At 35.5% G+C, this 16948-nt stretch overlaps 1 protein-coding gene across 4 annotated transcripts in view; it reads left to right on the top strand.

Moving 5' to 3' along the window:
• Nucleotides 1-16948, top strand: part of LOC108970907 (zinc finger protein 2) — a 196398-nt gene that overhangs the window by 80661 nt on the left and 98789 nt on the right. For all 4 annotated transcript variants that reach the window (XR_001993510.1, XM_018936618.1, XM_018936617.1 and 1 more), the window contains 3 exons: nucleotides 7382-7517; nucleotides 9105-11325; nucleotides 13638-13819. Coding sequence is in view for 3 of the 4 variants with exons in the window: in XM_018936617.1 (XP_018792162.1) it covers nucleotides 7382-7517; nucleotides 9105-11325; nucleotides 13638-13819 (2539 nt within the window). In the remaining variant the exon portion in view is untranslated. The remainder of the gene's footprint in view (nucleotides 1-7381; nucleotides 7518-9104; nucleotides 11326-13637; nucleotides 13820-16948) is intronic.

The following is a 16948-nucleotide window of genomic DNA, read 5'->3' as shown; positions in this document are numbered from 1 at the left end:
TCTCGCTACGTGACGCCAATTGGATATTCCAATCTTAGCTGGGCCCTTCTCTACTTGGTCCTTCCAACGAAGTGGAGGTCTTCCTGAGCTGGAAAGTCTTCGTCCATTCGGACAACATGACCTAGCCAGCGTAGCCGCTGTCTTTTAATTCGCTGAACTATGTCAATGTCGTCATATATCTCATACAGCTCATCGTTCGATCGAATGCGATATTCGCCGTGGACAACGCGCAAAGGACCATACATCTTTCGCAGAACTTTTCTCTCGAAAACTCGCAGATGTTGACATCGTCCAAGCCTCTGTACCATATAACTGGACGGGAATTATGAGTGACTTATAGAGTTTGGTTTTGGTTTGTCGAGAGAGGACTTTGCTTCTCAATTGCCTACTCAGTCCGAAGTAGCACCTTTTGGCAAGAGTTGTCCTCCGTTGGATTTCCAGGCTGACATTGTTGGTGGTGTTTACGCTGCTTAAAAGATAGACGAAATTATCGACGACTTCGAAGTTATGACTGTCATCAGTGACGTGGTGGCCAAGTCGCGAGTGCCACGACTGCTTGTTTGATGACAGGAGATATTTCGTCTTGCCCTCGTTCACTGGCATACCCATTTGCTTTGCTTCCTTGTCCATTCTGGAGAAAGCAGAATTAACGTCGTGGGTGTTGGTGCCGATGATACGCTAGCAACTGTACACTCTTATAGAAGATGGTACCTTCTCTTTTTAGTTCTGCAGCTCGAACTATTTTCTCCAGAAGCAGGTCGTACGATAGGTCTCTGTCTGAAACCTCTTTTGGTATGGAACGGCTCGGAGAGGGATTCTGACGGAGCTTTTGGTGTTGCTCAACGTCAGCATACACAGTCGTATTAGTTTTGCGGAAATAAGAAATCATCATTGAAATTCATGGAAATGGAAGTGAACATCTTCAAAACATCGATTTATAGCATTTTGACCAAACATTTGGGCTTACGACGACCAGAAATTGCTCAAAATCCAATATTCGAAGGACATTAAAGAGGTCAAAAAGGACAGAAACTTCCTTTACAATATTGTGACTTGTGACGAAACGTGGTGTTTCCAATAGGGTCCCGAAACGAAACATCAGAATGCTAAATGGAAGGCACCGGACGAGCCAAAACCCAAAAAATCGCGCACGGAGAAGTCAAAAGTGAAAGCAAAAACGTTAATGCGGTATTCTACCTTGGAGTTTTCAAGGGTGCACCGTGTTCGATCCGAATATCGCGAAGATGAAATATGGCGTTTGTTGAACGATAATGCGCCGTCTCATCGATCGACGCTTGTGACCGATCGTTTGACTAAAAATCACATTTTAATCATTAACCACTTCCCGTATTCACCTCATATTGCACCGTGTAACTTCTTTCTTTTCGGAAAAATGCATTTGCCCATGAAAGGAAAGCGTTATGCAGACGTAGAGGCCATTCAAAAGGCTTGCACCGGCGTAATGGCGGCCATACCGGCCAACGAGCTAAAACACTCGTTCGACATGTTTCTCTACCGTGCAAAAAGCTGTAATGAAACAGAAGAAGACTATTTTGAATAAAATAAATAGATTTTTGCCAAAAAAGCCATTTGTCTGTTTTTTTTAATTCGTGTTTACTTTAGAACGCACTTTGTAAATATAAAGTTACCGTTATTACAATTTATGTAGTAATATTTAACAAATAATGACCCTATAGATTATTAAAAAAGCTTAATCATAATCACTATCAGATGCAGAATCGTCATTTGCATTTGAGCTCAAGTATGATGTATGTGATATCGACTCTGCGCTCAAACTCGTCGGTGAATTAAATAGTAATTGACCCTGATGACAATGTGCTACCTTTTTCGGCGGATCTAATCTCAAAATAGAAATAACAAACTAGAAAAATAATAATAAGAAATAATAAATAATATAAAATATATAGTCATTTAATATACTATGCAAAGTCATTTTCTTCAAAAACTATATATGTATTTGCTAGAAAGTGTTCAAGAGACCAAAAACTCGATGCGACAGCAGCTTGCTCTCATGATGCCTAGTAGAGATTTTGCGAAATATCAATAAATGATACTGTAGCCGACAAAAACACTGGTTGACAACCCTTCCCAATTAATCTCATAACTTTGAAGGTCGGCAAAGGTAAAATACCAACGAAAAAATTTGGTTATACATGATCCTGTTTGACGTATGATTTTGATGGTCATTTGTTTTATTGAGATCAAATGACTCACATGTTATTTTATACATACCTTAAATTACACCCTGAATTGAACTGGATATAGAAATATCTTCTCTTAGACACTTTTTGAACTGCGCGCAATTAGATACTCGATACACTTGACTGGCGACTACTCCACCGACTCTAAGCCGAAAAATACACATAAAAAGTCATTCAGCTTTCTTAACTATACACCGCAGTGTCGCGTTTTTTAAGCTTTAACTTGATAATTTCAAAAAAAGATTTTGGGGTTTTGGCAAACTTTTCAGGAAAATAGACCACAGTGAATCGTGCCAAATTTAATATACTCAGTTAGTATTATAAATAAAAGGTTAATAAACAATAAATATTTTTCGAAGAGCGGCGTCGCGTTAGGGTCTGTAAAAAAGGCTTTCTGGCTACCAGGATGTCATGAAACGGCGCCTGTAATAGATCATTTTGAGTCAATTGAAGACATTAAACATGAATAGTTACGCGTATTAAAGCCTATTCCAGAAATTGAATTTAAGAACTGAATCAAGGATTAGCAAAAACGTGGCTACACTTTGGGATTACTTTGAGGGGGATGATATAGATCTCGAAGAATGAATGAAGAAAAAATAATTAAAATTATGAACAAAGTCCTACTATTTTTTATTTATACTTGCGTAGTAAGATCGATCTAGGATATATTTGTATTCACAATTCATAAAATTATTTTAGATTTTGAAAGATTCGCATAATTTATTTTTAAGTCTTTATTTACATTTTACATAACAGAGTTTTGAATATAAAAATACATTCCAGTAAACAGAGAATAAATTTCCAAAGCAATAAAACTCCTTTTATGAGCAAATATTTTATAATTTTTCAGTTGACAATCTCCTTTTTCCCACCGTTATTGATACCTTTCCTGCTGGGACCGCTTTCTCTTTTCTTCACTATATTTCCCAAATCATCCGATAATTTATCTAGATGAGTGCGGAGATAGGGTATTTTCATACCCACATTTGCCCATAGACTCTGAAAGTTTGGCAGTATATTTTTCCCAATATCTTCGTAGTTTGGTGCTCTGTGGTTAGCTAGGAAATTTTCGACTATCTGCACAAAGCTTTTCCAAACTTCAATTTCCAGCGCTTAATAAAATCTTTACCATTCATTAAATTGTTTATTCCATAATTAAATAGACATCATATGTTTCTAATTTTTCAGACAAAGCTTCGAAAATATACTAGGAATGTGATCACAGCAATATCTTTCTGCGTTCACCTGCTTTTTGAAACATTGCTTTATCATTTATAACTTGGCCACTTATTAAATCACTGAATTCACTTAAAAAAGCAACTGTGACGCAGATGATATTCAACCTTCCATTTGCTTTCCCTAATAGACTGGCACAACTCAAATACAAAATCATCCATCTTTTACCCTTCTCTTGAACCTGGTACGCAAGAACGATTGCTTCTAAACAGAATAGTAAAAGTAATATTTCTGCTGTCCAAGTTCTAGTTGCTGTTGACATTGAGATTATAGAGGTGAAACATCAGAATACTAAGGTGATGAGACTGATGAAAATCCTGACGGTTTTATTCAATCAGAGTTAAATTACATGGTTCTAAATGCAGGACTATCGAAAGAAGTTTTAAAACTATTAGTGTCAAGATTGATAGAGGTAAATTGTCTTGTTTCAGGAATTCTTATAAGGTTCTGTAATAATCGAGATGTTTAATTCAGAAAATATGTCATAAATAACGATAATTCAGTTTACTGCTACGATACTGATGGACTAATAAACGAATATGACATATTCATGACGTTTAAAGCAGTCTATGCTACACAATGGCAACCAATATACTTCTGTACCAGTTGCTCAAGCCGTAGTATTAAAAGAGGAATACTACAACCCCCAATTTTGACTCAAAAAAATAATTAGAATATGATAAACTCATTGGCAATTGTGATGTGAATTAAAGAGCCCGCGACAAACATTATTCGCAAAACGATTGTACGCTTAATAAAACTTTAACTCCAGGTTCTAAGAATGTCATAAAAGAGAGTCTATTACCAGAAAGTAAATTAATTTTTCCACCACTCCATAAAAAACTGTATCTTTTTAAACAATTGAGAAATACGAAACGACATCGTTGAAGTTGTTTTTGTCTTGCCCAAAAATGGGATAGCATTGAATATTTATTATATTTAGTAGCGCTATCGCAAATCATAATGATTTTTATGTCATACTTATTCGGGTTACTAGGTAAATACATTTTGAAAGGATAACGTCCATGAAAAGCTATTCGTCGATTGTACTATAGCTTCCTGGAGTAAAATTATTATTGCACTGTTTTATTAAGAGATTCCACACCTTCCTGACAGGTACAAATACATCGCTGGGAAGCAGATCAAGTCTCAATGCTTTATCATCCGTCCGCAGTCTACTAATTAAAAATTGAATCACGACTCATGGCAGCAATATACCTATCTCCTCTGTCGGTTGTATTCAATATCTGACTAGCTGACAAGTGATTATTCTTCAAAAGTGCGGTCAAAGTCTGTACTCCAACAAGAGCACGAATTTCAGGACAATTTGTCAATGCGAACGTCTTGTGCTAGTCAAATTAGTTGTTCGTGTTAGAGAGATACATTCGTTCACTGAACTAATTCTGATATTATTTCGTCAGGGAAAAAGGCATTGAAGGACGAAATCGGATCATACTATATAAGTTTTTACATGATTTTGTGCAACCCCTTATTGTTCGAAAAACATTCGTCGATAGAACTCTACCGGCATTTATTCCCATCAAGGTATTCCATCAATATTGACTTTTGCTTCTTAATGTTGGCTTACATACTAGCCTGCTGTCTACAGACGAACTATTATTGTTGGTTTCTTCGTATTTCGGGTCTGACGATATATTTTCGCGATTATCCTGCACATTAAGATCTTCATCTTCCGCGTCACTTTCTCGCATCACATCCTCTTCTAATACAGCATCTCCTTTTTCACTTTCATTTTTTGTTGAACTACATTCATCTAGATTTGTTAGATAAGCAGCTTTAGCAGCGTCGTCTAATATTCCATCTTTTTCTATTTTATACTTATATGTACTACATTTTAATAAGATACACAATAACTAATAATCACTCAAAAATTGTAAAAGTAACACAAAACATGTCTCGCAGACGTATGGCTTGGCGGTTTCTCAGAATATACAAAACTTACTAACAAAAGTCAACTACCACTGGAGTGCTATATGTAAACACTGAGATTAATGCAAATATGCATGCATTGTAAAAAAAAATTGTATTAGGGACAGCAAAATGTAAAAAGATCGTACGCCTCTCAGACGTACGTTATGAAAGCAACGTTTACGAAAACGAAAAATGTTTCAAGCGAATCCGACATTTTGAATTTTCAAAATCTTAGCTCAGATTCGCAATCAGTGACCCCAAAAAGCCTCGAGTAACAAGTTTCATGCAAATCCATAAATATTTAAAAAAAGGGTAAAAAGGTGATTTTACCATTCAAAATCCGTAATGTTTTTTTAGGTTTGTGAAAGTAACACCTCAACCACTTTTTTTGTGGAGCTTTTCTCTATATATAGTTAAATATCTTATTGCTTATCAACTGGCATTCAGTCTAATTGTCTACATTCCACTCGGTAAGCAAAGACTACTACGGGGTTTCGCTAACATTATAGAGTAATAACGTTTTTTTTTTTATATTTACGTTCTACGATTTTTTATATTATATAAAACTTGTAATTTCTCTTACGTACAGCTCTACAAAAACAAAAACAAAAAATTACAGCACATTTTTTTCGCGCATTCAAACGTCACTTTATTCTTATTCTCAGGCTCCTTACACAAATATCTGCAAATTTAGACGAAACATTTTAAGGTTTTACTTAAAATAAAACGTGGGGATATCTACAATTACGGTCTGCAAAATGTCCTGTTTTACTCAATGGAAATTTCGTTTTCGTTTCAAAAATAATTTGCATGGAATGTTGGAATAAATATTGTTACAGTCTGCAAATAGATGTGAATAAGAACGTGAAACATTTACACCAAAGTGAGGAAATGAACTCACTGGTTTAATCATCAAGCTAGGAATGAAGAGACAATTTGCCAATAGTTTTAGTGATTTCTTTTTTCGAAAATTCCCGACTTAAGTATGGAAAAACTAAAAGGTGAACTGTTTATTGGTCTTCAAATACAGCAATTTATTAAATAAACAGATTTTATCAAAGATATGACTGTTCCGAAAAGTTAAAGCAAAGCAAGCATGTTTAGTGTTGATAGTCCAAATTATCCTAAGTAATCACAAAGATCAAAATTATAAAGAAGACATACTTCAAGATTATAAGAATAAATATAAGTATCAAGTTATGGTGGTATTTATGGTGCGAAACAGAGGGAGCTGTTAAAAGTGATGGAAGAGAGATATCAAGGTTGATTGGAAAAAGACTCAGCTTACGCGGTTATAGCCGGATTAACAAGAGTGACGGGAATAATGAGTGACTTATGGAGTTTGGTCTTTGTTCGTCGAGAGTGGACTTTACTTCTCAATTGCCAACACAGTCCGAAGTATCACCTTTGGCAAGACTTATTTTGAGTTAGGCTGACATTATTGTTGGTATTAATACTGCTTCTAGTCAACTCGCGAGTGCGAAGGCTGTTTTGTATACCTTTACTTTCATGTACCAAATACAAGAATAATAGCTTTCATCAGTAGCAAGATGTTTTCGGTTTCATTGAAACCATTAGACGGTTACGTTTTCAGATTTAGTTATACATATGATTGATAAAAGAAATGGACCTGTGAAGTAAATTATAGCTCGGTGCTGTCAAAAATATTATTATTTCTTTTTTGTTTATATATCGGCCAATATTTGAAATATATTAGAAATATATTTCCTAAGATTTTGTACTTGATTTCAAAAATTTAAGAAATATTTCCTTCTAATTTATTTGTTTCCGCTTGGCCTAAAATCCGATTTCTTTAATCATAAGTACGTAATCTTAGGAATAGCACATGCCTAAGTGATTTGATACACAGTATAAAAAAAGTATAGACATTTGGTTTTTACACAAATTTCGGGTCTCAAAATTTACTACATAATGAAGAAATATTTATAAGTTCCCATATGTAACAGTATTTTTAATTTGCGTTTTAGAACCTTGAAACGGATGACCAGGAACCAATGTTAAGAGCAGATGTCGAACTTTTTCAAGGAAAAATCGTTTTCAATTTAGATGGTAATGCATTCATAATCGCTACAGAAAGCTCAACGCAAGATTCAATTTTGAATGGTAAGCAGATTTTTTACATATTCTATTATCATATTTCCTAAAAAACGGTTATATTCAAATATCTGTGCTGATTATTATTTGTTAGTTTAACCCCCACAAATTAAGCAAAGCTCTTATTTAGGATATTTTTTTTGGAAAATATAAGTAAATTGTTAAGCTAGTAATACTCACTGAAGCTATTAGGAGTTATATTCATTCGTAATTTTCAAAATTTATGGACTATATTTTTAGTTTGATGGCTACCACAGGAATGAAGCGAAAGATTTCTTCAAAATATAAATCTATTTGGCCAATTAGTGAAAGCATTTGAAGTATTTTAACAAACAATGGACGGAAAATGTTTATTCATATATGAGGAACTCCAATTTGATCTTGTGGTTTAGGTCCTTTTGTTTTCGGTTTAAGTTTGTGAAATCGCCTGTCCGTATATACGCGAACTACTCTTCCAGTTTTTGAGATATCGATCTGAAACGTTCTTCTCTTTTTAAGAAGCTGCTTATTATTTGACGAGAAATCTTCAAGAAATTTGGCAGGGGATATTGTCTACAGCAGTGATGAACTCTCCGAAAAAAATTTTAGATCGGATCACTATAGATAGAGCTGTCATTTAAATAGACCCATAGAGAAGGAAGTGACAAGATGATTCCACGTCGCCTTTCTCCTTCCTTGTGAAGAGTATTATTTGCAAATGTTGGTAGCTCTATGGACTAAGTATATTAACAACTCCTTTTAAAGTCTGAATAGTCAGAAAAAACTTAAGACTTTTATTAATTATAAAGAAGTTTATTAGTGAATTATTTATTTTGTTGTCATTCAATTTAGGTTTCACAATACAAATTCATAATGAAACAAGTTAGCTATGTGCCATTTCTTGGTGCACTTTGCAAAGAATTCTTATGTGCGAAGAATGATAAAACTTTTTTGGAGTAATACCAAGCCTTGCTCCATATAATGGTTATGTTTAAAAATACCAAACATGTTTGCTAAAAATTTATGAAATTGATTCAGACCGTCCCCTAATCCCCATAGTAAGTGACGTAATAATGTTCGTTATTGCATTTGACTCTATGCTGAATATATCGGTCACTACGTTAGATATGTAACAAAAGTTAATTCCTTATGTTTAATTTGAGAGGGTTTTATAATTTTCTTTCCAAAATACATTCAATAATGTATATATGCGATTTTTTATACGAGGAATGAAAGTAAGTGGAAATATTGCCTTAAATAAAATATGCATTTGTGTCAAAATTAGAACAAATTTGCTTAGCATCGAGTCGCAGCTCCAACTTCAATGATATGTTGTTAATAGAAATGTCAACTATAGTATAATCTAATCTGATACCAAAAACATGCATCAATGGTTGTATCAGGTGACAATTTCGTCTATTATTAAACAGTTGTTTTAAAAGAACTATATTTTATAAATTTTTTTTAGACAAACTATACTTTCTTCAAATTGCGAAATCATCTAGAGTTCGGATGTGAAATCAGCCCCTCTTTATTTTATTTGATTATAAGTTATTCTTAAATGATGGACAATTCAACTAATTTTTTAGTTCTGAATTTCATGTCATGAATTAACAGCAAAAACAGTACAAAAAACGACTGAATCTAAGCAATTACTGGCGTCAAACGTGGTTGGGGAAACAAATATTGCAACCATAAGCGTAACAACAACTACTGTTGCAAGTGCGCCAAAAACAACATTGAGTACATCATCGTCTACGATAGAGGAAGCACCAGGTGGTCGGAATGGACAAAGACCCGATGCGTTAAAATGCAGCACAAGCCCTCGTATACATTCATTTCGAATTGTGAGTGCTCAGGATGCTACAACTGCCAACGTTGCTAACACTACCACCACCGACAAAAGCAGTGTGGAGAAAACGGAGTTCAGAAAATTGTATATCGAACAGCAACAGCGTAGCCGATACAGCACCTTCGACGACAACGATAGCGATAGTAGTAATGGCCACAAAATATCTTCCAAAATACAAAAGCCGATATTGATGTGCTTTATATGCAAACTATCATTTGGGAACACAAAATCTTTTAGCTTACATGCTAACACAGAACATCAACTGACACTACAAGCAAAAGAACAGCATTTATTAAACCGCGAATACTCGAGCGTAATTATACAGCCGCAAAATATGGATGAACGGCCACAAATATCATTCCTTGAGCCAATTGATGTGCTCAATGGAATCCAAAATGACAATTTAAATTCTGAGACTGATATTCATTTTAATGAGGGTACATCACAAGTATTTTCTTGTAGGCTAGATAGTACGGTTGATACTTCCAATTCTGAGAAATCGACTGCAGGATGTGTAATACGTGAAAAATCGGAGAAAACAGCGCCAATATCGTCAAACTCTAATTCACTATCGCCATCTTCATCGTCAACTTCCCCAGTGTCATCAGTAGTTCCAATAACACAGACAGCTTTGTCACCATCAAAAACAGCACCAAATACGTTGTCCAGCGCAATTGACTGTATTAACGATAGCCATCTATTGCTAACAACCTCATTTTCAAAATGTATGCTCCAAGAGCAGCAATATGAGATGAACGTTCCTGTGCCAACGACAGCAGTAACAACACTGTTATCAAGCCCTAAATTTGACAGCAGTGCACAACAGCAGCAGCAAAAAATTAAGGCAAATGTACCCCTAGAATCCGTCAACAGTACTGATTCCAAAGTTCAAAGTGCATCGATATCACCATCACTGTTTCCATCAACAGAAAATAAGTTAGCAGCTTTCACACTCTTATTACCAAAAAAAGAATCAGAAAATATTACTAAACTGGACGATACATATAGTTTGGACACTAGTACTGCATCTGAAAGCGTTTTATGCTCAAATGCTGATGTTCAATTGAAGCCCAAATTGATAGCGTCCCCAATCTCTACAACCAAAAACACCTCTGTGACCTGTGATATGGGCAATAATTACGAACGCGGTTTATATTCAGATGGCACCCTTAGCCCACCTTTGTCAACATTTCGGAAAAGGCATGATAAAATGCTAGGAATGTCCACATTATCAGTTAATGCTCCAATTACTCAAGGTGACTTTGTACATTCTCAAGAGCCTTCAGGAACAATTTCAAAGGAAGATAATATGTTGAATTCAACAGATACACTGGCAGCCACAGTTACATTTTTGCAGCAGCAGCAACGACAAATTGCAACAATGGCCAGTAGCTCCTTTGACAGTCCTCAACCGGGATTAGTGACCATTGCACCCACGCCTACTCAACTCAGCTGCTTACAAGCTTCTTTGGCAGCTTTATCTGATGACATAAATGTCAACTGTGGTACTACAGATGCACACAAAACCAACGCTAAATTGTTCACTGATTTTTTGCAACAGCATCTTAATTTACAGCAGCAAAAAAACTTTTCCGACATTAGTGGCAATTATTCCGAACATGCCGACCATAACGATGGCGAAAATTGTGAAATTCAACAATTAAAGACGCCTCCGTATCACATTTCAAACCACCAGTTTACCAACAACACGTCGCAATTCTCGCCAAATCGCAATAATGGCAGTCGTACCAATAGCGCTATTATGAAATCTCCTGCACACATGGCCACATCTCCTACAGCTATCAATGTCTCAACTGCGGCAGTAGCAGTGACAGCGACAACCCAGCAACAACATGCAGTTGCTGCTGTGGCTGCTGCAGCAGCAGCAGCGGCCGCAGTCTCAGTGGCTAACAATACCCCAAGTTTTACTATCGGTGCATGTTCGGACCACATCAACGGAAGGCCATTAGGCGTTGAATGCGCTCGGTAAGAATACTCTATTACTTGATTCCTTGACATAGATACAACTTTTAAAATAGTAAATGTATTGCGAATTTTATCATTTCAAATTTTTTAAGTTTATGATTGTACTTATATGTATTATGTGGAGTTATCAATCAATGATCCCTGTATATTCTTGTTTCCAGCCCTTTCGCAATAGCAACATACTCTAAATCTAAACGAACGTACATAGACCCAGAGATGTTTCGAAAATGCTGGAAGCAAGAACTTCAATGGTTTATACTAAAAGAGCAAACTTTATATGAAATGGTTATAACCACCACCTTGAACTATTTACGAAACATTTATCACCCCTGACAGCGAAACACGCCTTGATAAAAAAAAAAAATGGTTAGAAAGCATAATATTGTCGCCAACCTTCCATTCAACTGCATTCCTCAACATTATACAGAAGATAATGATGTGACTACATGATAGAATTTAGGACTTCAGATGTAAAAAAGCTTTGGCGAAGTTTCTCATCCAAATAAACACAAATATCCGTAATCACGACATCAACGTTTAATCTGAAACTTACTGATATAAACGGTTTTAGATAACCGATACAACAGATCTTGGCCGAATAAAATCAGGTCAATTTCGTTAACCCAGAGGCGGCTGTCGTTCTGGATAATGTAGCAAGTTAAACTTCTTTTTAACAAAAATCGACCAACCCGAAACTTCGGCATATATTATTATCAGTACATACTACAATATTCGAATATTTGTTTTGATTGTTTTGATCAAAATCAAGTATTCAAATATTCAAGATTCGGTCCGACCAAAGTTAATGTATTTCTAGTTCGTATATATTTCCTTTGCATGTTTTAAGGATTTGTATGCTTAATCGAATAAATGAGCACGTTATCAACTCATGGGAAGATGTGTATAATTTTGTCAAAAAAGTCTTGCGGTATTTTCGCTAGTTGGCGCTGAGAGCGCGTAGTTCTAGTTTTATTCGTCGCATCGGGTCATGCTATACCTTTTTGGAAAGCTCATTTCACGCGCTAACACGTGTTTGGTTGATTGTCTTTTAAGTCGTTCGTGAGTTATAGCGTCGCAAACATGGAGCAAAATAAAGAGAAAATACGGCATATTTTACAGTTCTACTACGATAAATGCAGAAATGCATCTCAAGCCGCCAATAAAATTTTTGCAGTTTATGGACCCGAAACAGTTTCCATTTCCACCGCACAACGATGGTTTCAACGTTTTCGTTCTGGTGTAGAGGTGGTCGAAGATGCGCCACGCGCCGGAAGGCCTGTCGTCGAAAATTGCGATAAAATCGTTAAATTGGTCGAAAGAGACCGGCATTGTAGCAGCCGTAGCATCAGTCAAGAGCTGGGCATGAGTCATCAAAAAAAATTTTATGAACAATTGAAAATTCAATAAAAAAATACCGCAAGACTTTTTTGACAAACTTATGTATCGTACTTACACATAGCAAGCGTAAAGTGCCTCGAGGATATTTTGCATAGCTTTCAATGAATTCATACAATAGGCAATTAGTTGGGACTTCATAAACTCAATGCTTAAATTATTTCATGAAAGTATTGAAAACTTCGTACATATGTACATGCCTACATAACTGCCTTTTCTATGTCTCATCGTGGGATTCCATCCCCTTCTTCAGAATTAAGCGTACGTTTTGCCTCGTTTGCATCTCTGGGGAATCACGGAAATCCCAACACACTAACCAAACGTAAAACCGATAAAGCAATCTCAATTAAATCAAATACGCAACCTCTTTCATAACTTAAATGAACAATTGCATGAATATAAATAAAAATATGTCCAGTATTGTTACAACAAACTGTATTGCAGCTGATACAACGGCAGGCATACAATAAAATACCTACCCAGTGGTGCGGGTATCTCATTAGCTACCGATTTTATGCAATTTGCACAGCCCCAAAATGCTCTTCACAAAAGCATAGAATAAATATACATGAGCATTGGTAATTTTTTATTATCAGTAATTTCTATTATTATTAAGAGTGTGTCGAGACTTGAGAGACCATACAACTCCTGGTAGCAACAGCACACAGATAAATGCGAAATTAATATAAAAAGAAAATTAAGAATCAAATATTTATACAATTGGAATACACTGTATTATAGTATATGAAATAATGATTATTTTCATCTGAATAAATAATATAAAGAATGGATATATTAATTCAAATTACATTACCGAATTACGCTAAAAGTCTTATCATATAACTAAATAAATTTATTTAACCAAATCATAATGTCAAAATCTCCCAATACTTATCTCTTCTTTGTTTATGTGGCAGGTGCGAAATAATTTTAAATTCAACGCGACTTAATACTGGCGTTCAAATGTCAACTCGCAATTCTTGTAAAACATTGAAATGTCCTCAATGCAATTGGCACTACAAATATCAGGAGACACTCGAAATACATATGCGTGAAAAACATCCGGATGGTGAGAGTGCTTGTGGCTACTGTTTGTCAGGTAAGTAAACTTGTTATGTTTCGTCTATCAAGTCTTTTCATGACACGAATATTCCAACGCATTTTATATGACTGTTACTTGCAACAACTCAATACATATATGTATACAATAATTCATTGTTTTTGCATTTTTTGAGGAAATTTACCATAGTAAGTACATTATGGGGTTAAGTGAAGATGGATAGAAAATTGGTTAAGTATTAAGTTTCATAATTATATTGAAACCCAAACAATTAGATTAGATCAGTCTAGTTGGCTAATGACCCATGCATATACTAGTTTGGTCCTCTGTTATACCAGATGAACTTCCGCTGTGAGGTCTATGAAGAGAAGTCATCCTTTATGATACCTGGGCTTGACGCGAATTTCAATAGACTCTGTGACCATTCTTCTCAATTTGTCAGCCCCATTATGGAATCGTGTACAGCCGAGTGATAGTGACCAATGAGTATTCCGATCATGTTTCTACAGCCCGTTCTATCCAGTTTCCGTAGGAATTTCGTGTAGTTCTGGTCTACCGCTTTACACTTGTTCCAACGTGTTTTGATTTTACTTACCATGCTTCTGTCCCGATAGACAATGTTGGCCACATAGATGTTGACTCTGGAGTTGCCTGTTTTAGAGGCTAGCTGAGCGGCTTTCGCAATAACAAAGACTTTTTCTCGAAATATTTTTCAGTTTGTGTCCAACGCTTTCTCAAGGTGCTTGGTGCGGTCCATGAGAGAGAATTGTGTCTCATTTACCGAAGGTTACGCCCATGGAGAGATTTTGCATTTTCTTGTGTATACAAGCATATCCGCTATTTCTGGCTTCAACCCCAGACGCGCTTGCGATGATTAATTCTGGAATGTATTGATATGGCACAGTCTTATTCACGGTTTAAATACCAATGTATGGAGTGCAATCTCTACGGATCTAATCTTTGTGTATGCGTTGTTTGGACAAGTATCCAGGAGGCGCCCTAATGTGTTCGTCTAAGATTTTCTCTAACGTTTTCAGCAGACGTGAAGTTAAGCTTATATGCCTAAACTCTTTCAAGTAGTTTGTTTCTACTTGTCTTTGGTATGAAAACTATCCTAACCTCTATGAGTGCTGCACATAGCTGTACTTCAGGAATCTCTAAAAATTTTCGTAATACAGACATTATTTGTTTATTTTATTTTATTATGCGCAATGATGTTTTCGGGAAAGTTCACATCAGTATTCAGCTAGGACTTACCGCATCCTTACAGCCAGGAAAGTGCACGCTAATTAGGTTTTCCATTGAGTTCTCACAGTTAGCTCTTCACTCCCGCAAATCTTGCGAATTAGACTGAGGGAGGCGAGGCTTTTCGTTAATGTTTTCTGAGATTTGCCACCTTGTGGGACTTTTCAAAGCTGCCACAAATTTTCTTCCAGGATTTTTGTGTTGTCCTGCGCACCAACTTTTTGTATTCCCTGAGGAGATCTTTTTCCTTCTTACAGCAGTCCTCGTTTTCTGCTAGTTTGACTCAGTTGAAAATTTCACAGGGTTGCAAAAATCGACTCGGTTTAGTTCAGTGGTTCGAAACACTTAGACAGCACCTCCGTTCGGTTCAAATGGTTCAGTTTTGTTATATTAATCGATATAAAAAACCCCACATGCGTATACATATGTATGTATGTACGGAAATAAAATGTTTTTTAATTAAGAGCAAATTCATGTTTAATATTTATTAAGACTTTGCAGCGTTAATTACCAAAATGAGTACATTTACCTCACCTAGTGTGAAACATACCAATAGTGGTTATATTATATACATATGTACATAGGTAGCATGACAATACTGACACTTATTATCAAGGTATAGTATAAAATAAAGTCAATTTTACTGTCTCTATGCCCCTTTGTATGCTTAAACCCTTAAAACTACGCAACGCATTTTAATGCGGTTTTTTAATAGATAGAGTGATTAAAGAGGAAGGTTTATAAGTATGTATTGTATATGAACATCCATTAAATAGTAATACTGTTATTTTTGAGTTTTCTAATGTGATGTCATAAATAATTAAAATTTTCCCCTTACGTTGCAAACCCTACGAGACTTATCAAAACAATTTACTAAGTATTGTACACATTGGAAAAGTCTACAGAAAACTACGCGATGGCACATGTATGTATGTATGTCTATCTCTTATGGATATCCCCCAACAACATTTACTTTTTATGACAAATAATGGCTAATTTTCGAAGCTATTTTAACCAATACAGTATTAATCGTTATACCTTGTTGACTTAATATAGATATATATGGGCTATTATAGCATATGTTTTAAATGTATATTTTCGAAGATATTACAAAATTAAAAATTGCGAGATGTAGCTTTTGTGGTGATACTATCCGGCCGGGGCGGCTCACATAGGAGCATTTGGTCTCAAAAACCGAACAAAATTATTTGAAGTGATTTTATGAATGAAAATGGATAAAAATGCGTGATTGAATATAACAATGCACTATATTAAAATAAAACGAGTAAGAAAGGGCTAATTTCGGGTGCAATCGAACATTTAATATTGAATATATTTGAGAAGGGGGTAGTATCGACCAGATTTTATCTATTTTTGCTCATTCCACATACTACTAAAATCCCACATACTCAAAAAATGTTTTTTTTTCTTCAATTTCATTTTAGGCGCAAAAATACACTGTAAACATTAAACATGTTCTGCAATTCAGTCATCGGCTAACTCTCTTGCAGATTAGACGTTTGTTTTTGCGCGTACGGATTTTTTTGATTTCGTTCTTTCTCAGCTCAGCCTATCCGCTTTTTCTCTTTTTTTCTTTTTCTGTGCATACGCATACTTTTGTTTACGTGAACTTTAAAAACACGTGCACCATGGCCCCGGGGCCACCAAACACTAACGCAAATCGATTTGCGTTATTAGATACTGGACCAAAAAGAAAGAAAAACAAAAGTGATTCAAGTTCCCTTCAAACCGATTTTCCCTTTCTGCCTCAAACTAAAGTGAATGATCCAAAATTTGTCGTGATTGAATCAACTGATCCCTCCAAGCCTATCTCATCTTACTCGTGCTTTGCAATCATCGTGGTATCAAACTAATTAGTAGTGAGGTTCACTCCATTTCTACTCTTCGTGATGGAAAACTACT

Source organism: Bactrocera latifrons, unplaced genomic scaffold (genome assembly GCF_001853355.1).
Source record: "Bactrocera latifrons isolate USDA-ARS-PBARC rearing strain unplaced genomic scaffold, ASM185335v1 scaffold_315, whole genome shotgun sequence".
NCBI lineage: Eukaryota > Metazoa > Arthropoda > Insecta > Diptera > Tephritidae > Bactrocera > Bactrocera latifrons.
This window is presented reverse-complemented; position numbering and strand designations above follow the sequence as displayed.